Source organism: Lycium barbarum, chromosome 6, assembly GCF_019175385.1.
Source record: "Lycium barbarum isolate Lr01 chromosome 6, ASM1917538v2, whole genome shotgun sequence".
Lineage (NCBI taxonomy): Eukaryota > Viridiplantae > Streptophyta > Magnoliopsida > Solanales > Solanaceae > Lycium > Lycium barbarum.
In genome coordinates this window covers 119590641-119615473 of record NC_083342.1, presented here as the reverse complement: position 1 = coordinate 119615473, position 24833 = coordinate 119590641, and the positions used below count along the sequence as shown (strand labels likewise).

At 34.7% G+C, this 24833-nt stretch overlaps 4 protein-coding genes across 5 annotated transcripts; 2 read left to right on the top strand and 2 right to left on the bottom strand.

The window, feature by feature from the left end:
- The first annotated feature begins 3166 nt into the window (after window positions 1-3166).
- Window positions 3167-5350, top strand: LOC132645902 (acetylajmalan esterase-like). Of its 2 annotated transcripts, XM_060363156.1 has the most exons (5): window positions 3171-3592; window positions 3897-4106; window positions 4217-4356; window positions 4470-4743; window positions 4896-5350. In XM_060363156.1, the coding sequence occupies exons 1-5, from the start codon at window positions 3307-3309 to the stop codon at window positions 5111-5113; spliced, it is 1128 nt and encodes a 375-aa protein (XP_060219139.1). In that variant the 5' UTR covers window positions 3171-3306; the 3' UTR covers window positions 5114-5350. The 2 variants fall into 2 exon arrangements, with proteins under 2 accessions (XP_060219140.1, XP_060219139.1); XM_060363157.1 differs by lacking the exon at window positions 3897-4106 and having other exon boundaries at window positions 3167-3592.
- A 295-nt stretch (window positions 5351-5645) lies between these two features.
- On the bottom strand, window positions 5646-8753 carry LOC132644517 (receptor-like protein EIX2). The gene is made up of 3 exons (XM_060361107.1): window positions 7231-8753; window positions 5797-7116; window positions 5646-5652 (listed from the first exon to the last, which is right to left on the bottom strand). Exons 1-3 carry the CDS (start codon window positions 8751-8753, stop codon window positions 5646-5648), a joined length of 2850 nt encoding a protein of 949 aa, XP_060217090.1.
- A 5318-nt stretch (window positions 8754-14071) lies between these two features.
- On the top strand, window positions 14072-16700 carry LOC132645900 (pentatricopeptide repeat-containing protein At3g05340). Its single transcript, XM_060363153.1, has one exon. The coding sequence runs from the start codon at window positions 14364-14366 to the stop codon at window positions 16380-16382; it is 2019 nt and encodes a 672-aa protein (XP_060219136.1). The 5' UTR covers window positions 14072-14363; the 3' UTR covers window positions 16383-16700.
- A 257-nt stretch (window positions 16701-16957) lies between these two features.
- LOC132645901 (uncharacterized) lies at window positions 16958-23658 on the bottom strand. Its single transcript, XM_060363155.1, has 9 exons — window positions 23248-23658; window positions 22300-22387; window positions 21738-21851; window positions 20941-21023; window positions 20630-20744; window positions 19439-19530; window positions 18818-18883; window positions 17654-17747; window positions 16958-17371 (listed from the first exon to the last, which is right to left on the bottom strand). The coding sequence occupies exons 1-9, from the start codon at window positions 23499-23501 to the stop codon at window positions 17261-17263; spliced, it is 1017 nt and encodes a 338-aa protein (XP_060219138.1). The 5' UTR covers window positions 23502-23658; the 3' UTR covers window positions 16958-17260.
- Window positions 23659-24833: the final 1175 nt, after the last annotated feature.

Below are 24833 nucleotides of genomic sequence, written 5' to 3'. Positions count from 1 at the left end.
TTGACTTTTTGTTTGAAATATCCTTCTATTTTAACTTGTGTTTTAGTTTTATTGGGTACAAAGTTTAAACAAGTAATTTTTTTTTTGTAATCTTATAAGGGCAACCCTTCTTTTAGGGTGGTCTTTAAATTTTGTCCCTTATATTTGAAATCTTTAAATTTTGCCCTTCGGCTAAACCTCATGGGTTCCAGGTTCGAACCCCCACACAGTCAAAATTTTAAAAAAAAATCGCAAGGCAGAGTTTAAATTTCGCTATGCCCCCTCCGGCATACAATTGTGAAAGAATTACCAAAGTTATGTCGGACCCGGCATACTTATGCCTTATGGGCAGACTTGGCATAAGTATGCCGGGTCCGGCATAAGTTGGGTAATTCCTTCACAAGTTTATGCCGGGTCCGGCATAAAAGTTTGCCCATTAAAAGTATGCCCACACCGGCATAAACTTGTTAAGGAATTACCAAACTTATGCCGGACCCGGCATACTTATGTCTTATGGGCAGACTTGGCATAAGTATGCCGGGTCCGGCATAACTTTGGTAATTCCTTCACAAGTTTATGCCGATGGGGGCATACTTTTAATGGGCAAACTTTTATAGTATGCCACATAAGGCGGAATTTTTCCTTAAGGCATAACTAAAAGTTTGTCTTATGAGGCAAAGTCTATACCTTAAGAAAAAGTTCTACCTTATGGGGCATACTTTTGGTTATGCCTTAATTAAAAGTCTGCCCCATAAAGCATAGTTCCTTAAGGAAAAGTTTTGCCCCATAAGGCATAACTAAACTATGCCTTGAGGAAAAGTTATGCCCCCTCCGGCATAACTTTAGTTTTTCCTTAAGGACTTTATGCCGGATCCGGCATACACTCCCCCCAGCCCTGCCTTGCGAAATTATTTTTTTATTTTATGCCTGAGTGAGGATTCGAACCCAGAACCTCAGGTATCCAAGCGAAGGGCAAAATTTAAAGACCACAAATATGTGGGGCAAAATTTAAAGACCACCCCAAAAGAAGGGTAATCCGTGCAAAAAAATGATCTTATAACCTTAAACTAAAGAAATGCTTAATGTATCAAAATGACCTTGATTTTTTTTTCTTAGGACCTGTTTGGAAAGCTACCCAGGTAATTGGAATTGAATGTAATTGGGTGTAATTACACAGTTTGGCCTATTTGTTTGACCAAGTAATTACACAGTTAGGTAGAAATTTTGTGTAATTGACAGGGTGTAATTGCACTCTCCAATTCTAGGGGGGGGGGGGGTGCTAAGAGTTGGGTGTAATGTAATTACACAGTTACTTTTTAGTTTATTTCTTTTTTATTTTATTTTATTTCTTTTCTTTTTTAATTTATATTATTTCATTTCTTTTTTATTTTATTTTAATTTCTTTGCTTTTCTAATTTTTTTTTATTTCTATTAATTAATTAATTTTTCATTTTTACTTTTTAATTATTTTTATTTTTAAAAAATATTTTTTTAATTTATATTTCATTTCCTTTCTTCTCATTCCCAACTTTTACTTCTTGTGATTTCATGTAATTGCTCGTATTTTTTTATTTTATTCATTTAGCATTACCGTATTATTATTCTAATTTTTGAAAATACATCTCTTAATATTAGAAAGAATGAGTTATTAACAAACTTGGCATATAATGAACGACGTAATTAAAGTAGAATTTCATTGTGAATGTGGTTATAGACTTATATTTTTCCTCTCTTTTAAATTACAGAAGTATTTACTTATGTTACGTTGGAACTTACTTATATAATGTTGGAATTTGACATAAGAGTATTATGTTAAAAAAAATCTTTTGGATTTTGAATTTAGGTTATATTTTCAACTTTAATTTATTTGCTTTAGTACTATTGACTTGTTATTTCACATTGCTTGTTGTTTATTTTTCATTTATAATTGATAGAATTTTTGTTAAATATTTGCATAATATTGTGGCGTTATATTTATAAATATTCTTTTTCTTTTTCCAACATCAAATCCCATGATATTCTCACAAAAAAAGTATGCTTTTAAGTTTTATAATCAATTAAAATAAAAATATTATTAATTTGAAATTATGTATCAACTATTTTTTACAATATTAGTTACAAATATATGATTATTAATTAACATATTTTCAAGAAACAATGTGTTATTAAATAGCTAATTTAATATCATTTATAAAGGCACATATTTTTTAAATATTAATTTTAAATTTTTTATAGTTAAGTTTTATTTTTAAATTAAACTAACTGTATAATTATACTTGTGCAACCAAACATCGCGCTTGTAATTACACTGTAATTACATTATGATAAACAAACATGTCATTGTAATTATAATACTGTGTAATTATTAGGGTAGTAATTACACCAATTTCAATTACCAGGTGGCTTTCCAAACAGACCCTTAAACATGTTATGAAAGATATTAGAGCTAAAGAGTTACCAAAGTTAAAAAGTAGTAACAATTTTTTAAAAACAAATCAAAAAGTAAAGTAAGACACATCAATTAAAATAGAAAGAGTATGCATTAATGCTCCTTATCTTTTAAGCCTCTTCTATTTTAAAATTTTGTTGTGCTTTGAGATCTTTTTTTCTTTCTAATTCGATGTGTAGCTAGTGGCGGAATCAGGATTTTCGTTGAGGGAGTCAAAATATAAAAAACTAAACATATGAATATATATACATAAAAAATAATTTTAATTTTGTAAATACAGTATTTTTTTCGGCCGAGGGGTTCGGATGAACACCCACTACCGTATGTGGCTCCGCCACTGCATGTAGCCAATAGGAGGAATACCTGCTTTCATTTTTATTAGCTAGCGTACAAATTTACCTACCAAACTTACCTACCGCAGAAACTTGCCAACCGCTTTCTTGTCTCTCACATGGAAATATATATTATTTTAATTTTAAATTCCTTATTTAAACAGATGACATTCGTTGTGCAAGCCGTCCAAAGATACTTTATTTTTCCAATGATTATAATAAAAATTACAACATTATACTTTTTCCGACCCAATTTATGTGATAATATTTAATTAGAAATTTGTAATTCAAAACAAACTTTAAATATTGTGTGATTCTAAATCAGGTGATATTATTTTTTGAAACAGATAAAAAAGAAAAATGTATATAAAGGCAAAAGGAAAGAAAACAGTAGAGTAGACATTTCAAACGTGTATCATGCGATACATTTTAAAATGTCGACGTGATAATTCAAGGAAATCTGTCTGCTAGCATTTAGATGCTGCATATTAAGTCGCTGAATTATTCCAGTATAGTTTTCTTAGGCAAATTAAAATTGGGTCAGGCATGGCAGCGACAATAAGATTGCTTGATGGCCTAGTCCTTTTTTTGGTCATTTTGATAGTGAAAAACGATGCTCAAGAATTACTAAAGCTTCAAAAACCAAGATTGATGAAATGCAAATTTGATAAGATATATCAGTTTGGTGACTCCCTTTCTGATACAGGCAATTGCATCAGAGAGAACCTTTGTGGAACTCATATTTTATGTGGAAGACCTCCTTATGGAATGAACTTTTTCCATAAAGCAACAGGACGTTGTTCTGACGGCATGCTTATCATTGATTTCATAGGTATGAAGTTGAATCCCCAATTGATTTTCTTGTGTTTCGATTATCGCACTATTTCACCATTCATTTGTCTGTATTGCTTTCCTTATTACTAGTTGTCATAATTCCTTCACTGCCATAATTCCTATTTCATAACTACTTTGATTTTCTGCCCTTGAGCCGAGGGTCGCGCCTCAACCTCCATTAGGTAGGGATAACTTCTACATACACTATACCCTCCCCAGACCCCACATGTGGGATTACACTGGGTTGTTGTTGTTTTTGAAGTTGAATCCCCAATTACTAAAACCCTGCTTTTTCCATACAGCACTGGAATCTGGTCTTCCTCTTCTAAATCCTTACAAGCTCCAAAGTGCAAATTTTAGGCATGGTGTGAATTTTGCAGTAGCAGGAGCTACTGCTTTACCAAATGAAGTTCTGGCAAATAAGAAGATTGTTAATTCAGCATTAACCAATAGTTCATTAAGTGTGCAACTTGATTGGATGTCTTCCCATTTCCACACCACCTGCTCCCCTGGTAATTCATTAATTAGTAGTTTGCTAAGATACTCACTTAATTCTCTTCTGCAAGTTGCATTAACTGTATATTCTATTAATTCATTTTCTTCGTCTTGGTAAATTGCCCAGAAAAATCAAACAAGTCACTTTTCCTAGTTGGAGAAATTGGAGGAAATGAATTCATTTATGGCTTATCCCAAGGTAAATCCATGGACGAATCGCGAAGAATGGTACCAGAAGTTGTACAGACCATCATTCATGGTGTTAAAGTGAGTTTAATTTGCTGTTATCTCTTCCGATCTTTCATGATTATTATTTATTAGTACTTCTATTTGGCTGAAATTTGTTTCCTAATGATCAGTTACTACTGTTTTTTTCCCAGAGAGTCATTGGTTTTGGAGCTACTCGAATTATTGTTCCAGGCAATTTCCCAATTGGTTGTCACCCAATTTTCCTAACGGAATTCATGACCGACAACTCAACTGCGTACGATGAGTACCACTGCTTGAAGAACTTAAATAATTTTGCAATATTCTACAATCATCATTTGCAGCAAGCCATTGATGAGCTGAAGAAAGAGTACACAAACATTACATTGATTTATGGTGACTACTACAACGCCTTTCTGTGGCTTCTACAAAACGCTGTCAGTCTTGGTAAGTGCTAAAAAATATCGTTTCTTTTTTCCTATTTTTGAACGTCAAATTACTACATATATATAGATATTCCTTAAATATATACATACAAATGGAAAAGCGAAGAAAGCCATATGCATTTACAAACTTTTCTTGATTGAAATAAATTGTAGGATTGGACAAAGACTCTCTACAAAAAGCATGTTGTGGAATAGGAGGAGACTATAATTTTGATATGAGTAAAAGATGTGGTGATCAAGGAGTCCCAGTGTGTGTTGACCCTAGTACTTACATCAGTTGGGATGGAGTTCATTTGACACAAGCAGCATACGGTTGGTTAGCAAGATGGCTAATTGATGACATGTTACCCAAATTGAACTGCCATGTTTAAGTTCTTGGCAAAGTGCATGAATCAGAACGCACATTCAAAATGAGTGTTCCTTCTTTCCCAACAGAGCAGTGTGTGTTTAAGGTAAGCCATTGTCTGATTGATGTCATTGAAGATAAACTAAAATAGCAAGTCTTTATTGGGAAAGTGCATCAGTGTTACCCTCTTGAATGCTATTCCCTTAATTTGAGCAATTCAAATAGTGCCTTCAATTGAGATAGGCCAACAAATCTTTCTTTACAGGCTTGATTTTACTTATAGATACATAGATGAACTCTACATGACAAGAGGACCATAACCATGAGTGTTTAACCTAGAGGGATCTTTCTAAAGTAATTTACCCTTCGATTATTTAGGTGAAATCCAGACCCCATTTGGTGGATTTTACTGGGTATGTTGTTGATTATTTAGGTGAAATATAATCTAGTGTTTTTCAAAGTAAAAAACACACAAACTCAAGGGACGAACATTATAACAAACCTCATCCTTTTTATTTTTATACACAACAATTGCCATATCTTCACGGCCACAAAATCTATGCTCTAGATACAAACACCAAACAGAAAAAAAAAACAAGAACAAAAAAATAAAACAGAAAATTTACCTGATTTTAATAATACTATGGAAATAAGTTCCTTCTGAGGCTAAAAATCCTATTCAAGCAAGCCATGAAACCCAAACAGCACCTGACAATTCTTTCTCCAACTTCCTCCATGAAATAGAAGCAGCAATATGCCCACGACTTTTTTACCATCAAGCTACTAAATGTCGCCAAAAACATGACAACAAATCCCACTCCTGCACCCACGAAAAAACATAGCCTTATTTCATGCTCATCATCTTCAATTTTCGTTTCCATTTCCTTTTTCCTGGGTAGAGAGCAATCCGTAATCAATGGTTTCCCACAAAGTTCTGGATTACCTTCAAAACATGAAGGATCAGTAAAGGTTCCAAATTGGTTTGTTGATGGGATAGGGCCACCAAGGTTGTTATATGACAAGTTAAGATGGCTCAATGAGGTGATGGAAGTCATGCTCAATGGTGTAGAACCTGAGAGATGGTTAGAGGAAAGGTCTAGTGTCTCCAATAGCTGCATGCTCCCTATGTCCTTCGGAATTTTTCCTGATGATTGGTTCCACGATAAATTTAGAGTGCCTAAGGCTGAGAGATTTGTAATTTCATTCGGGATTTCACCGTGAAGATTGTTGCAGGAAAGATCAATAAGATTCACTTGATCTAAAGTATAGGTGTATGTCATCTTTGTTCCTTTCTTGACCAAGTCCATCTTGGGTGTAAAAACATAGCTGTAATAGCGGTAGTTAGGATCCCACATGTAAAATTTCACTGATTTAAGAGCTCTCAAACTTCCCAGGCAGGAAGGTATAGAACCTGTCAAGTTGTCATGTGAAAGATCAAGAATTTGGAGGCTAGAAAGTTGGCATAGTTGTGCTGGAATGCGTCCATCAATCATGTTACGCGTCATTCTAAGCTTTTTCATAGATAAGAGACTTTCTCCTAACCACTCGGGTATGGGGCCACTGATTTTGTTCTCTCCAATATCAAGTGTAACTAAGCTATTGCAATTCCTCAATGATTTTGAAAGTTCTCCGGAAAGGTTATTTTGGCTCAATCTCAACCAAAAAAGTGAAAGTGGTGAACAAACTGAAGGAGGAATACTACCTGAAAGATTATTCCCTGACAAATCTATGACTTGAAGTTGTTGCGATTCATACCACCAATCAGGAATCTTTCCAGACAAATGATTTTCTGAAAGGTCCAATCTCAATAGCTTCTTCACTCTTGTTATTGAATAAGGTATAGATCCTATAAAAGCATTTCCAGAAAGATCTAACACTTGAAGTTTTGTCATCACATGACCGATGTTTAAGGGTATAGATCCTGAAAACAAGTTCTTTGCAAGATTCAAATGTGTCACATTTGGCCAAAGAGGTAACAAACCATGGAAGCGATTGGAACTCAAGTCCACCACAACACCATAATAGTAACTAAAATAGAAACCCACTGTCCAGCTTTGGGATGTTGATGGAAAATTTACTAACCTCGGAAGACTTCCACCAATTTGATTATCTGATAGATCAAGAAATTGCAATTATGAGCACAGTGTCCAAAGCCAAGGAGGTATAGGATCTGAAATGGAGCCATTGGTGAGAATAACAACCTCAAGTTGCTTTTGAGTTTCCAGCCATGTGGGGAACTTGGGACCCAAACTGCAACTTCTAAGCTCGATAGCTGAGAGGCTAAATGGAGGAACCCATTCATCGGTCAAGTTGACCGCAAAACTTCTTCCACAAGATAGGCATAATATTTTCAGTTGATGGAGTCTTGCAAAGTGATTTTGTGAAAGTTTGCCTTCCAAAGAATTTGTTGACAGCCGCAATTTAGTTAATTCAGAAAAATTGAAAATACTCTCAGGTAATGCTCCCTTCAATTGATTCTCTCCCAAGCCCAAAATCTGCAACCCTGACAACTGCTCAATAGATGCTGGAATCATGCCTGATATCATGTTAAAAGAAATTTCAAGCATCTTTAATTTCTTCAAATGTCCTAGTGAATTTGGCAATTTTCCTGTCAATGCGTTTTCGCCAAGACATAATACCTCTATGGTATTGTTGCTGCAGCTGGACAAACCTTCCACCGCTCGACTTATGTCTCCATTAATTTTATTCCGCCTTAGATACAACTCCCGCAGATTACAGAGTTTACCCCATTCAACATCTGCTATTGGACCTTCAATGTTGCTAGACTCCATATAAAGTACCTTAATGGTGGTGGCATTAGTCAACCCTTTAGGCAACACAGAATTACCAAAGTTATTCCGTGAAAGGGAGAGATAAGAAAGAGAAGTCATATTCCGGTATAGGAAGGAGTAAGGGAGATAGTGAAGACTACTGTTTTCCAAACGCAGAGTCACTAAGGATGGCAGCTTATTAAAAGCTTCAAACCAATGCTTCACCAAAGAAAGGTTCACATAAGAAAGATTAATGTACTTCAAAGAAGACAGACCGGAAACCCAAATCAAATCTTTAGCCCAACCTCTTTCCACAGTGTGGTAAGGATAGGAATATGCATTTAGGCTTAAATACTGCAAATTTGACAGATTTCCAAGTGAAGGAGGAAGACCAATAAGCGATGAGTGACTGAGGTTAAGATACTGTAATTTTTCAAGAGAACCAAAGAAATTGGGAGTGGCAAGTCCTTGGAAGTCATTACCGCCAAGGTCTAAATACTTCAGGTATCGCAATTCGAGTAAAGCAGGACTTACCTTGCCACCCAAGCATGTTGAATTGCCTGGAATCAAATGTCCCAATTTCTTCCAATAGCAATTGTTTGATCTATCATTGAGATCCAGGCTGATGACATAACCAGTTTGGAAGTCACAATAAACACCTTTCCAAATGCAGCATTCTTTGCCAAACCAAGAAGCCAGTCGGTCAGAGGGATCTCTGAGACTTCGCTTGAAGTTTAATAGGGCTTTTCTCTCACCCTCAACACATCTCACTTTGAATTCAGTAGTGTTTTTGAGAGGTAAAGAAGCAGTTTTTATGGCTTCGACTGGAACAAGTAGAGGAAAGGATTGAAGATAGAAAACAAGTACGGTAACTAAAATTTTCCAGCATGCCATTTTGAGATAATCTTATAGATATGGTAAGTTTAAAGTATACTGCTATTAGGTTTTGGGCCTGTTTATATAGAAAGACAACCATAACAGAGGATCATTTCTCCATATGTGGCTACTTTATGATTCAGCTTCACTACTGTCTTAGATGGTAACAGGTAACTTGTAGCTTTTGCAATTGAAAAAGGACAAATTTTTTGAAGGTCAAGTCCTGTGTAATAATAGTGCTAATTAACTAGCTGGAGCCTGGAGCCAATGACACTGAGAAACGCATGAAAAACTGAGGATAAATATCTCAGAAGGTCATTGAACTTTGAGAAATTATGTAATAAAGTCATTAAATTTTGCTATATATTAATAAAATCACTCAACTACATATATCATTAAAAAAATCTGACATGGCAATATTAATTAATTATTTTATGCCATGTAAATGTGAGCCCCACAATAAAATAAAATAAATTCATATCTTTATACCCTCACCCACTCACCAACCCTTCATCCAAAACACATTTTTCCCTTATCTGGGTAATATATATTTGTAATATTATTCTAAGTTGAATCCTCGGAAATTCTGAAAGAGTGGAGGATTATGTGGATACATTCTACACAGTTGAAACTTTCAAGAATGTATATTCACATTACATCAATCCAACAAATCCAAAAGATCACTGGCCTGAGGTTTTGAATTGAGAATCATCGTCAAGCCATCATTTGGACGTTACAACTCCAACTGAAGAAGCTGCAAATGGCTGGGGTTTTACAAATATATATTATCCAGATATGTGGAATAATAATCACCAAGGATTCAACTTAGAGTGGAACTTGTTACAAATATATATTACATATATATATTACCCAGATAAGGGAAAAATGGGTTTTGGATGAAGGTCTGGTGCGTGGGTGTGGGTATAAAGATATGAATTTATTTTATTTTATTTTATTATGGGCTCACATCTACATGACATAAAATAATTAATTAATATTGTCATGTCAGATTTTTTTTAATGACATATGTAGTTAAGTGATTTTATGAGATAATAGGCCAAAGTTAAGTGATTTTATTGATATGTAGCAAAATTTAATGATTTTACTACATAATTTCTCAAAATTCAATGATCTTTTGAGATATTTACCCTAAAACTAATTATTCAACTCACATGCATTAAACAATATTTATCCTAAAATCTCATCAGAATGAATTAGGCCTCTGTCATGCATTATATATTTCCAATCAGACCGCACAGAAAAAGAATACCTGCAGACAGCTCGGCACTTGAATCTCAATGTTAATTTTCACAAATGTACTCCTTTTATGAGTTTAACTTCTATACGGTGACAATATGAATAATTGTTATACACAATCAGGTCACCTAAAAAATTATTACGCCTAACTGTTAAAGCTTAATTGTTACCCGGAAATAGAGTACACAACCTACTATAACATGTTAAATTGTATTGATAGTGAAAAAAATCTTTATTTATTAATAACATTCTTTATAGAAGGAAACTAACAAGAATGCTTTTTGTGAAGTCAAGCACGTTTGTGGACTAAGCATGCTCGTAAGTTTTTATTATTCCCACCTAACAAGTTGATTATTTTCGTGGGTATTACTTCAAATTGTTAAAGAAAGGTACACGTATCGATTAATATCCATTGAAGATTAATAAACTTTTAATACATTTTATTTCCATTGGGAAAACCAACCAAAAAAAAAAACCTGGATGGCGGACACAATGTTTTATTGACTAAGCAGTTTCCCACAGGCCATTCAGGTCCAATTTTAGAACATGGTTGGTTGGTTAAAGTTGATGAAACTTATTATGGCTACTCGCATACTATGTAGACGCAAAAAAAATTCTTAGAAACTAATATAGTCAAACCTAGGGCTGTACAGGGTAAACCGATAAACCGCACCAAACCGACAAATCGAACCAAACCGAAAAAAAAAACCGACTAGTGGTTTGGTTCGATTTGGTTTGGTTTTTGAAAAAAAAACCCGACCATTATAGGGTTGATTTGGTTTTAATTAAAAAAAGTCAAACCGAACTCAAACCAACCCGATTATAGATATACTACTTTTAAATTATGTTATACATAAAAATATTTATTAAAATGTAATTTATAAATATTTTTTTAAGATTTTTCATAATTTTTATTTTCTTTCTTACATTTAGATTTGGATTTAAGAAGCCCATCTAAATATTATAAAAAAAAAAGCCCATAAGAAAATGAACACCACAAGTCCACAAGTCCAAAAGACCAAAACATAATAAAAATTTAGCCCAATTCGGCTATAGAAACAGAACCTTCTCCCTAGAACACAACACACAAAAGTTATTTGCAGATCCCTCTTTTGTGCAAAACTGCAAATACTTTCTTCTTTTCTCATTTCAGATCCCTTTCTCCTTTTCTCTTTTGCTTTCCTCTCAAATCAAAGAAATAATATGACACTCAGTAGCTTGTGATCTTAATTCTTAGCCATCGTTTGCCTTTTCTCATTTCAGATTTATCACAGAGCATTCAGATCTTATGATCTTAGGCTACAGGCTACAAGACTCAACTTTACACTGTAAGCATTTTGTTTTTCCTAATTTTTTTTTTTTTTTGTGAAAGTAGTTTTACAATTGCTTTCAGTTTCACTATGTGAAAGTAGAATTTCATTTAAAACCAGGATACAAAACTCTCATCGACAAACCAATGATCCTTGTTTACATAATAATAATAATATCAATAAAAGGGACCTATTATATCCAAAACCAGAAGAAGAGAAAAGTGGAATTAGATGTCAAATTTAGGCATTAGCTTTTGATGCTGCCAAAGAATCTAGAAAGTGGCAAAGGACCCTCAGCTTCTTCATCATCTCTTGTAGACTGCAAAGGACCCAGTTTACTAAAAGCAATTTCAGAGAGAGAAAGAATCTATATATATATATATATATATATATATATATATATATATTATTATATATATTATTAGAAAGGAAGATCTTCTTTATAGATGAAAAAGGGGGTGGTGGGGGATATCAAACACGGAGAGGAGACGATGATATTCTTTCTTTTCCAGGAGGAAGGAAACAACACTTTTTTTTTCCTAATTAGCTTTAACGTTTTACAAAAGTTACAGGCTTCTTCTACAAAAAATTATTTTGTATAGCTCATTTTCTTTGATAGTTATGAATTGGCTGGCACTAATTCTCTTTATTTCTCTGTTGTGTTTTACTGATATTGTTTTCTAGGTGGTGCAATTGTTTTCTAGGTGGTGCAATTGTTTTCTAGCTGGTGCAATTGTTTTCTTTGGTAAGTGAGACTTGCAGAACTAGGACCAAAAGACATAGTACTCAAGGTTGAAGTAGACAATTTGCTTCCCTTTTGTTTTTTAATATTTGGTACTTAATAGCATAAAAGGCTGGAGTTGTGGGGACTTTCATATATTTTAATATTAGTATTTTCAATCAGAGGTAGTAAATTATATGATGAAAAAGAAAACTTTAGATAAATCAATCGCACTGCTTTTTCTAGCTAGTGTAAACAGCAGTACTTGCTCAATCTTTAAGCTGCAGTGATTCCTTTCAGTTGCTGACTGCTGTATGTATCTTGCAGGCTGCAACCTTTGTTTATTTTTGCCCAGTTGCTGTAATATATTGCACTGATTTGGATTTTTGCCCAATCTTCAAGCTGCAGTGATTTGGATTTTTGCCCAATCTTCAAGCTGCAGTGATTCCTTTCAGTTGCTGTAGCATATTGCACTGATTTGGATTTTTGTTTTTGCTACATCTGACATTTTATGGCCATTTGACATTTTAGTTATATTATAAAGTTAAAACTTCAAAGCCTTCATCTTATATGTTGATATTTTGTACTAGAATTTTTTTTAAGAAGCACTGCTCTGTGCTTTTCATTAGATACTATGAAAAACCCGAAAAAACCCGAAAAACCCGAGAAAAATTGATATCCAAAAACCCGACTTTTATTGGTTTGGTTTGGTTTATAGATTTAATAACCCGACACAAATGGTTTGGTTTGGTTTATAAAAAATCCGAACCAACCCGGTCCATGTACACCCCTAGTCAAACCTCTAAAAAAATTGTCATTTGTTATAACAACATTTCACTATAATGGCCTGATTTTCTCCAGAACTGATTTTTTTATATTTTATTTTTTATAACAACATTCTACCTATAATAACAGTGACATTCATTACAGTGGTATACTCTTTGTAAAATTACCTCTCTATAGCAGTTATACTCAAATTTTGTGTAATAATATTTTGTAAGAAATATATTATGTATAAAAATAAAATATTAAAATATTTATGGTAATCATCATTAATTTCATGCACATAGTAAATTTCAAGTACGAATATCTAAAAGGAGCAAAAAAATTCTCTTAGTAATCTAATGTAGTCTTGCAAAATTTCAAAATCACATATTTCCTATCTACTGATTTTGTATAGATTTGGTATGTATTTCTCTGATTTTGACAGCTGTAATTAGTTTATTTTAAGTTTGAAATTTTGCAAGACTAAATTAGATTACTAACATTAAAAAAATTGATTTCGAAAAAATTTAGCTGTTATAGAAAGATGTTATATGTGGATGCTCTTATAGAGAAGGTTGACTGTATTTCTCCTGAGCAGCTATAGTGGGACAGTAGCTAAGTAACCCTGATTCATGCACTCATATCAAGTTGAGAAATATTTTTTTTTTCCTTTTAATATATGCAAACAACAGAATCAGTTTAATGTAGTCTCACTATAATTAACCCAATTGGTATGATAAATAATCTAGAATTCTTACGTCAAACTTGAAATATTCAAATTTTCAATTATTTTAAATGCATATATTCGTTAGATTTTAATTCTTATGGTACAACTAGTTATGAATTTATTAGTCTTTTCAATTAATGAAATATGAAAATCAATTGATATTTCAAAATTAACAAGTATTTTGTTGCGTACTTTTGTATATAAGATCTAAACATCAAATGTCAGTATTCATACATAACAACACCTCATTATACTAACCATGAAATTCTCAGACAAATGTCATCATTATAGAGAGGTTTGACCGTAAATGCAAAGCTTTTCCGTTGCTCAGTTCTTGTTTAATAGTACGGAAAATGGTCTATACTCTCAAAAAACATTATATTTGTCATTCATACTTTTTTTTAACATATTTGTCCTTGTCATTTAACTTTCAGACCATATTTACACATAATCCATAAAATTCCCATGTTCGACCTTAATTTTTCTATGTAGCGCCTACGTAGGCTATCCCCGATAGAAGAGATGGGAATACATAGGTTAGATATGAGATGGTTTTGGGGAAATAAGGGCATCATAGGTTGCTAATTACGTTGGATCGGTTATGGAGTGACTTTAAAAAATGAAATCGACTTATTTTGGGGATTTCACTGAGATAGGAGTATATTTGAAAATTTTAATGACGGGATATTTTTACCCTTCCCCTATTCCCCCACCCCCCCCCCCACCCAAACGAAACACACCCCACCCAACCAGTTAAATCTGGTCACTATTTAAAATCATTCATCCCGGCAAAGGAATTAGAGAGTTGCACACAAGTCTACCGGTTCTGCTTGCTGAATGTTACATGGATGAATACTGGATGGATTTTCTTGAATCCAAGGCCTGTTTTTCCTTTATACTTGTCCACTCTTCTCTTCCACTTCCAAGCATTCTCCTCTGTAAACCCACTAAGTTTCCCAGTCAACCCTGCACGACGAATAAGCCTCCTCCTTTCTATTTATGGGAAGGAAGGCAATGTTCGTCTTGGTTCTTCCATCCATGCTTCCATCCTCAAAGACCCACAATTTGTTTTTCCAGGAAATCAGTTTAATACCCAAGATACGCTTGTAGTTTGGAACTCTCTTGTAACAATGTATGCTAGATGTAGTAGGACACATGATGCTGTCCAGGTGTTTGATGAAATGCCTGTGAGAGATATTGTTTCATGGAACTCGATTGTCTCAGGATTTGTAAGTAATGGGAATTTTAAGATGGGGTTTGGGTACTTTAAAGAAATGGTGGGGTCTGGTTGTTTTAAGTTTGATCATGCAAGTTTGACTACCATTTTATCAGCTTGTGATGGGCTTGATTTTATACGGGTTAGTAAAGTGATGCATGGATTGGTTATTTTGAGCGGAATGGAGAGGGAAATGTCTGTTAGTAATGCGTTGATTACTTCGTATTTTCGATGTGGTTGTGCTAATTCTGGCAGGCAGGTTTTTGATGAGATGGTTGTGAGGAATGTTATCTCTTGGACAGCTGTGATTTCTGGTCTTGCTCAAAATGAGTTATGTAAGGAAAGCTTGGATTTTTTGGTGAAGATGCAAGGTGATGTTGTTGAACCTAATTATTTGACGTACTTAAGTGCATTATTGGCATGTTCTGGCATGAAGGCGCTTGATGAGGCTCGTCAAATTCATGGGATTGTTTGGAAATTGGGGTTTCAATCAGATTTGTGTATAGAGAGTGCGTTGATGGATGTGTATTCCAAGTGTGGCAGTGTACAAGACGCTTGGCAGATGTTTGAGTCTGCGGAGTTTCTTGACACGATTGCTATGACAGTTATGCTTGTGGGGTTTGCACAAAACGGATATGAAGAGGAGGCTTTGCAGATCTTTGTGAAAATGGTAAGAGTAGGGGTTGACATTGACCCTGATGTACTATCAGCCATTCTTGGTGTCTTTGGTAGCGATACTTCCTTGGGTCTTGGTAAGCAAGTGCACTCTTTTGTCATCAAGAAAGGTTTCATTTCAAATTCGTTTGTGAGTAACGGTCTAATCAACATGTATTCCAAGTGTGGTGAACTGGAGGAATCTGTCGAAATCTTTAATAGTATAGCTCGAAGAAATTCAGTCTCTTGGAATTCCATTATTGCTGCCTATGCTCGTCATGGGAATGCCTATAGGGCACTCCAGTTATATGAAGAAATGAGATCAGATGGTGTAGATCCAACTGATGTTACATTCATCTCTCTGCTTCATGCTTGTAGTCATGTAGGACTAGTAAATAAGGGTATGGAATTCTTCGAATCTATAGAGAGTATATGTGGGATGACTCCAAGAATGGAGCATTATGCTGCTGTAGTTGACTTGCTCGGTCGAGCTGGACTGCTAAGTGAAGCCAAGAGTTTCATCAAAGGGCTACCAGTAAAGCCAGACATACTTATTTGGCAGGCATTACTTGGTGCCTGTAGTATCCATGGTGATGTTGAGATGGGGAAATATGCAGCTGATCAATGGCTCTTGACTTCACCTGATAACCCCGTGCCATTTGTTCTACTGGCTAATATATATTCTTCCAGAGGGAGGTGGAAAGAGAGAGCTAGAACAATAAGGAAATTGAAGGAGACGGGGGTGGCAAAGGAGACAGGGACCAGCTGGATAGAGATAGAGAAGGAGGTACATCGTTTCGTAGTTGCAGATCAACTGCATCCGAGAGCCATGATCATTTATTCTACCTTGTTGGAGTTGTTTAGACACATGAGAGACGAAGGATATGTACCAGATAATAAGTTCATTCTATATTACATTGATGGTAATGAGACGGATTTTTCAGCAGATTTGCAAGATACCTCTGAACTTCATGCAGCATGTGGTAGTCATTTGTGAACTGGTTGGTGGCTGACCAACGCTATGTAATAACAACAATTCCAGTGTAATCCCACAAGTGAAGTCTGGGGAGGATGGTGTGTACTCAGCCTTACCTCTATGCTAACCGTTGCTATGTAATCTATGTATTTTGATTTATTGTTGCAAATTGCGACCGTGAATATGTTTTCTTTTACTTTATGAAATGGGGAATAGGGACATACTTTCTTTTGATTGACCTGCCAAAATACTTTCTTGTGAAGAAAGCTAGAACTAGACATAGCCTTTCTTTTTTTTGGTCTCAGGAGGAAAGAAGAACTTGCAACAATAAAATGAAAATTTCTTGAAGAGCTACTTGGCGTGTAATTTTACTGCTTCCCTCAACTTGCGTCTGCTTTTGTAAAATGGGAGAAGGTCAACCACCTTCGAACAGGAAGAATCCCATGAACTCTTCTTGTTATTTTTGTCGTAGTGGGTGATTGTACTAACCTCTTAAAGAAAAACAAAGTCTTAATGTTAATTGGGTTGATTCTTTTCAGATTGTCCAGGAATATGTAAGACTCAACAGAACAGTAATATCATGACTCATGATACGGTTCTGGACTCTTGAAACTATGTTTCTTCGGGACTTGATCAAATTAATTTGATAAAAGGATCAAATCTTTTTGTTTGACCGAAAAAACAAAGAATAGCATAAGATTTCCTTGAAAATTCACCATAACCTCTCTAATCATGAAAACAGTAAATTTAACCTATACTTTGGTAATCCATTCCAAAAGATCTGTAAACATGATAATAGATAGAATGAGTGCATTGCAAGCAAATCCTGGTGCTGATTGTTCGTGTCGTTTAGTTGAATGCTCAGCATATGCCTCTGTGTTAAAAAGTGAAGGCACGGTCTATCTTGAAATGACTTTCATGAAGCGGTTTATAGAAGAAAAGATTCCAGCTGCTTGATCTAACAGTGAGGGTCCCTTCTCTCCCTTCTCATCCACACCTCCATATATTATCTGCGAAAATCAACACCAAGTATTTGAGAGAGCTGTCATAGTCCATTATGACTCTTGAAACTTGGTTTTCTCCACCTAGTAGTCTAGCCATAGTTCTTCTATGGGAAACTTGTGCACAAGATTAGAAAATTAAATTTTCAAGATTTCAATGCTACAGGAGTCGCGGCAGCGAAAGACTTACTAGTTGTATATCTTTTTAACTGAACTATATAGATTTCTAGAAGATGTATAACTATCATTACAGCCTTTCTAAAATATGTAAGTAGTAGTGGAGCAACAGACCTCCAGATCTTCTGTAGTTGGACGGCTGATCTGTTCCTTGGCAAGAAGATATCTGTTTGGTCGGTCCTTATCATCATAGAACACTTTCCACAATCTGGAGTAAACCAGAAAATAAATAAGTTGAGACCAATCCTTAAGCCAGCAAATCATAAGCATCAGAGAGAGAGTCTATCAGAGTTGCCAAAACAAATGTCGTGCAGTGTTTTAAAAGGCGGGGGCGTAAGGCGAGGCGTTTTACGTCTGCCTCAGCGAGGCGTAAGCCCCGAGGCACGGGGTGTAAGCCTCATGGGACTTTAACTTTTAGTATTTCATAAAAGGATATAATTATAATAAATACTTTTAAATAAGTAAAATAGCGTAAAAATTTGAAGAAAACTATAAATATATGCTCCATCCCCACAAAAAAACTAATCAGAACAATCTATTATACGCTATTTACAAGCACAAGTGATTGCTCGTTACTTTTTTGAGATAGTAGAAGACAAGATAAATAATTGGAAAAAAACATATATTAGGCATTCTAGCAATAAAAAAAGGTCGTGACTTTTAAATTTAATGTTTCGGTTCCTTTTTAAAATATTTGAGTAATTACTAGTTGACTTTTGAGAATTTGGGCAATATATTGAGGACTTATTTAACAAATTTTGTTTTAATTTAAAGAAGTTTTCTGGGCTTACGCCCCAACACGCCACAACAAAAAAAAACTCGCCCCAAACGCCCAGACGTCCGCCCCGAATTGCTGGGCGTATGCCTTTTGAGACTTTCGCCTTGAACCATCGCCCCGGGGCATTTTTGATACACCCCGCCTCGAGGCTCGCCCCGAAAACGCCTTTTAAAACACTAATGTCGTGCAACACCATGTTTAAAAAATTACCAGTAGAAGGGATCAATCTCATTCAATTTAGTTTATGTTAGATTTGATAGCTCACAGCATCAATCTTTCAGCATCTAGTCTTTCATTACTGAACCAGGTTTGTCCAAGAACTTGTAAGCAAGGGAGTTAAGCTTGCTTGCCAAGACACTGAATGGTTTAACGTCTTTCATGATATTATTGTCTAACCATGTAACACAACATGCATCTACAGTTGCACAGAATCTCAACCTCCAACTAGGGCTATTCATTTGAGTATATGTTTTGTCATGATTAAGCAGATCATTCCTTACCCGGGATAACATCTAAATACAGCACCATCTGGTAGAGGTCTCATCGAGTAAGCCACGGTGAAGGTGCTGCAATGAAAAATATAGATTTTTTCCGTCAAAATATGGGAAAGTGATGCAGTTTTGCAAATTCACATTGACAAGAAAAGATGGAATTTACATCCCCAAGCAAAGATGGTGCAAGGTTGAATGTAAAAAACCGGAGTTATGTTGAAGAGAAACAACTATCAACGCCAAATCATACAGGAAGTAATTCTTATTATAAACTTAGAAGTTGCTCAATGGCATGAAGATGAATGGTTGTACAGTTAACTTGTGCAGTCGGTGATCACCGCGAGGAACAACATTATTTGCATTAGAGTAGTTCATATTCAACCTGAGGACAATGAAGGAGGACAGACATAACATTTGTTTGTGCGTGCATGGCGTTTATAACTACTTAAAAAGTTAAGATAGGAACATTGGTCAACACCCTAGAGATCAGCTAAATATAATAATGCTAAATCATAAAGAGCTCTATTTACACTGAATGATATAAATCTTGTAAGGTGACTGAGCAGTACACACAATACCTAACTGAATTTCAGAATTAAAGAAAAACTCCCTATCAGAAACCAAAGTTACCTTAAAAAATTGCGCCGCAGCCTACGTACATTGATCCCAACTCCGACATCCTCACTAATCAGACGCGGATTCCACATGATAAGAGGCCTAGGCTAACAAAATAACCACAGATTATTAACAAAAAAATAGACAAGAAGGTTGAAACAATAACAGAGGTTCAATTTGTGTATGCGCAAATAAAGAAAAACAGATGCTAGCATGCAATCAAATAGCCTTCTACATGTATTCCTCTTGACTAGATGCTTCTACTTTCTATAACGTGAATAGGTTTGTTTTTGGAAAGTTTGAACAGCAAAAGCCTAAGAACAAAAACATCTACACCTCCTCAGTCTAAGTTCAATCCCTGTCATCAGTGTTTCATTTACGAAACAGTACCAGCTTTGTAGAGAAGGAGAAAAATATTAGCTCTATTTTTGTTAATTACTAATTCTCAAAGAACTGTCAACAAGAATCACTGTGTAAAGTCATCTCAATGAAGCTCTTCCCGAGTTACTAGCATATTCCCTTTGTTTTATCTGATGTATCTTTTTCATTTTAATAAATTGGTTGGTTAATTTTTCCTACTAGAAGATATATATTTGAAGATTTTTCAGATTACTAACCTTCCAGTAATATAAGTCAATCCATAATACAAGATCATTGTGATAATATGGTTGACCTTTTGTGTAGCCCAATACATTTACTTGCAGCAACAGCATACAGAACTCCTAGGTAATGTTAGTAGCATTCCAATCCATACATTTTTCTGAGAACTTAGGTAGTCATAGCTCCTATTATTAAAACCAGATATTTGAGAGTTCTATTTATATGTCAAAACGAGGAACTAGATGAAGGAGGCGTATAAAAATAGCACTTTATTTTAAGGCCATTGTAATGTTTATAAATTGCTGACAAAAGATAGCACCTCATTTTAAGGTCATTGTAATGTTTACACAAGCAGTTATAAAAGTAACGTGTCTTCTCCACAATGGCACACAAGAATAAAGCTAGTAATGTACTATAGTCTTCTAGATGAACAGTTTGTGATAAGTCGAGCATAAGCATCTAAAGAGCTGTTAAAGTGCTCAAGTATGTTGAGGCTAAGTTGGAACTTTAACTGTTCATGTGAACAGACAGAGAGAGAAGGAGAGATAGTAGTTGTTTAATAAATAAGAGACTCAAATATAAAGAGAAATCATATCAAACGGGTACCGGGTCATCTGAGAGATCGGATGCAATTCTTTCTACATATTGCAGCATCTGATAATCAGGAACTACCATGACTACAATTTCGTCTTCCCTGCTGACTGGCTTCCGATCACCTAGACTGGATCAGTAAATACACCAAGAACAATAATGAAATGTTAGACAATCTACCATCCATATAATATTACATTTTCATAGTTAAAGGGAACTGCATTCAGGTATTCCACTGGCAGAGAAACCATTTTAGGAACTTTTATAACTCAGGAAGCACTGCTGATCAAATCATTAACAGAGAATGCTCATCTATAAAAGTCTACCTGGCGAATTCAAATGTAGAATCTTGCCACCTATATTTCAGAAGTGCAGCAGCTCCAGCATCTGGAAAAATGGCTTTAACTCTCTAGCAGTGAAAGTTTTAGACCTTAGTAATCAAACATGAATGAGAAAGAGCTAAATTTATCTCTACATACAGTATGGGATGAGATAAAAAAGAAAAAAGAGCTAAATTTATCTCTGCATACAGTACAGGATAAGATAAAGAAGAAAAAACGGGGGCTGTAAACTAGAAGCAGTCAGTTTTTTTTTTTTTTTTTCCTGAGACCAAGAAATCCTTCGGGAGCGAATGCTTTGGGCCAGTCGCGGCCTTCAAAATCGGGGATGGTTGGGCCGTAGAAGCAGTCTGAGTTATATGCAGCCGACATTACGAATATTTTTGAATATTGCAACCACAGTTGAATAATAAAAGGGATGCCTTTACAATATCATAAATCTCAACTGTTACGTCACTCTGCGCAGATAGACTCTTTATAACTCTTTTCCCATTTAAATGAAAGTCTTCCACTTTTGGGATGTCCCAAAATGTAGATACCATTCCTTTCCTTTCAACTTTCACGATTTTCAATATTTTAAGCTCATTAAATTAATTATTTCAAACGTCAGTGTGAAGCTTTTTTATGAAACTAACTTTTCTACCATTACTTCAGTATTATCTTCCATTATTACTAATATAATATATATGTCAAACTTCCTTTCCAGTATACCTCCATATATAAAGGGACAAAGGGAGTATGTCACAAAATCTTGATACTAGTGTTGTGGCAATTTTCAAGCTAACCTGGCATCCTGTCTCCTTAATAAGTGTTTCAACAAATATCCTTGATAGTTCCCATAATTCAGCTTGTGCACCCTCGTCATCAAGAAACTGAAGCTGTGGTATTAAGAGCTCAACCTGACGAAGAAAGTCACATTAAACTCCACCTGTTAGCTTAGAACACATGGTTTAACTCATCATGCATAAACCAACACTATATATGGACAAACAAGAAATAGTGCTAGGAATCTGTAGAGAATTATGCATAACCTTTCCATAATGTACAGAAGGATCAGCATGATGTTTCAACCAAATAGATGTTTATCAAACTCACCTCTGATTATAATGTACTCATCATTTTATATTGTTGTGATTAGAAAGACAGCAGGATTCTGATAATATACTAATTTGGAGGAGTTGAGAGCACAAAAAAAGGCGAAAGGGAGAACGTCAAAAATGAAGACTTGCACAGCATATGACTGGTTTGTTAAGAGGAGGCAACAATTTTTTTCCAAAATTCCTCATATAATTGTTAGTGGCAACCAATTAAATTGCATTATGAAATATAGACTTTGCTAACACATACTATGGCTCTCATTCCTCCTGAAGATACAAAAGAGGCAGTTGCTTGGCCCGACTGCTGAACGGCACCCTCCAAATCAGAAGGCAGACAACTGAAAGGATAAAAAAACAAAATGAAGAATAGCATGCTTCAAGTTGCAGAAGTACAATAGAAAAGTAGTAATGTGATAATTAGCTCATAAATGACAGGTCAAGGTGAAACACTATGCCAGCCTACATTTCCAAACTCCAGAATTTTCAATAAAATTGTAGAAACTTACTTGAAGGATCTTCTTCACCATATCATGCATCTGACATTTGAAAAAATAGAAAATAACAATGCAAGCACTATAATGAACTTTCAAATGACTAACATACTCTAGAATGGAATTTTATTGTTTTTTAAGCATCCTAACAGTGAGAAAGCTTAGTTATTTACCTAAGTTCAATAAGAAAAGAGATCAAAAGAACTTGCTGACATCATGCAAAGAAAAACCAAGTAAGCCCCGATATACAGTAGAACCAACACGAAATAGTCAAATCAACACTCTCGGTTGCTTTTAGTAGAAAGCAATCCAAAAACTACAGTTTTCATTTTTTTTTTATTTTCAGGAAAGACCTTACTAACTAATTCAACTATCACTTGTATACGTACTGCAGAAAATAGTTAATAGACAGCACTAGATTATCAAAATGATAGTAGTATTTTTTTTTAATCAAGATGGATTAAGAGCCTGTTTGGATGGGCTTATGCCTATTATAAGCTGAACCGGTAGTTTAACTTATTTTTTTGGGTGCTTCTAAGTCAAATGGGCCCAATTATTTTTTTGAACTTATTTTAAGCACAAAATTGACTTTAAGCTGGCCAGCCAAACACTAAAAAAATTAAAAACAGATTATAAGCAACTTATAAGTCAATCCAAACGGGCTCTAAATATTGTACTACCAAAGAATAAAAAAACTTCAAACCCACCTGTCATCTTCTTCTTCAATTGTTTGCAATTGTGGGTCTAAAGAAGGTGATTCTGTGAAGTCTTGTTCAAGATTATCTTGGCCTTGGAATTTGTCAAACTTGGCATGGACTCTTGAGCTGGAAATGAATTTTTGGAGTGAAATTCCAACAAACCCACGAGTATTTAAGGGTAAAAGAGATGAAGAGAAGGGAGTTTTGGGGGATATTTTGGGTATTGGAGCAGAACACCAGCATGAGAGGCTTGAACATGCCATGGAGCTTCCACAAAAAACGAGATAAGTTGTGAAAGTGGTACAGTTAATGTGAAAGACATGGAGAGCCACAAAACTTGTCTCAATGTGACAGTTTGGTCCAAAGAAAGAAAATTGGAGGACAAAATGAATGAAAATATTTTTCTTTTTCGCCGCGTGTTAGGATTTGGAGAAAGGGGTGATGAAAGGAATTTCTATTTCACTTTCATAGCAAATAAGAATAAGAAGTCCCATTAAAGTCTTTAGAGCCCGTTTGGATTGGCTTATAAGTTGTTGAAAACAGCTTATAAGTCATTTTGTACTTAAAATAAATCCAAAAAAATAATTTAGTCCGTTTAGCTTAACTTATCTAAAGCAGCTTATAAGTTGTTTTTTTTAAGCCCATCCAAACAGGCTCTGTAGTCTTTCAATGTGAATAACCTCATGTTTTTTTTTCTATTTTGGGCGTCTATCACTATTCAAAGATGTTTTTAGGATAATTAACGCAACGAGGTTTGGAAATAAAAATAAGATCTTAATCTAAAATCATAACTAAGAATGTTAGTGGTTTGATTTGACTAGTTTCTCACTTACAAAATCAAACTAACTAACTCGATATTTGAAGTGTTTAAAACAAAGTAAACATAATTCAAATTTTATCAATCAGAATCGATTTTGTTGGTTTCTAAGTTTTTCTCGTTGGTGTTCATATTAGAATATGTCAATGACCCTATATATAAGATCATTGCATGTCACATTCAATACATTGTTTTTGGTGATTCATCAAAAGTTTTTTTTTTTTTTTTTGGCATAATATTAACGTTGTAACGCAAGCTATTGTAACAGTCACTAAAACTGTTGCAGTAGCGCTATAGCAACAGAAAAACAATCTACTGCGACGGAAACAGAACCATTACTATACGTCAAATTTCTAGTAGTGATTATATTTCAAGAAAATATATCTGAGTCAAAAAATAAATAAATTACATCCTTAAATATATTTATCTTAAAAGATAAAGAGGTAAGTGGTTTAATTATAGGGTAAAGGATCCAAAATATCTTAGGCCATGTAAAATGAAATAACTTTGTTATTTGTGTAAAAATTGGCTTATGTAATGATTGGCATTCGTAAGTGTTCCTCCTTGTCTCCTACTTAAGAATTCAAAGATCACCTTTGGATGTTATTTTTGGAGCTCTTGTGTCAATTGTTTCTATTCCTCAATTAGATCGTCTTTAGCACTCATATCTGTAGCCTCAACTAAATTATTCCTAATAATTGATTATGTCACAAGTGACGTTAATTGGTTGACCAATGATTACCCCATAAGATGCACATTTGAAACCTTTGTTCGATCA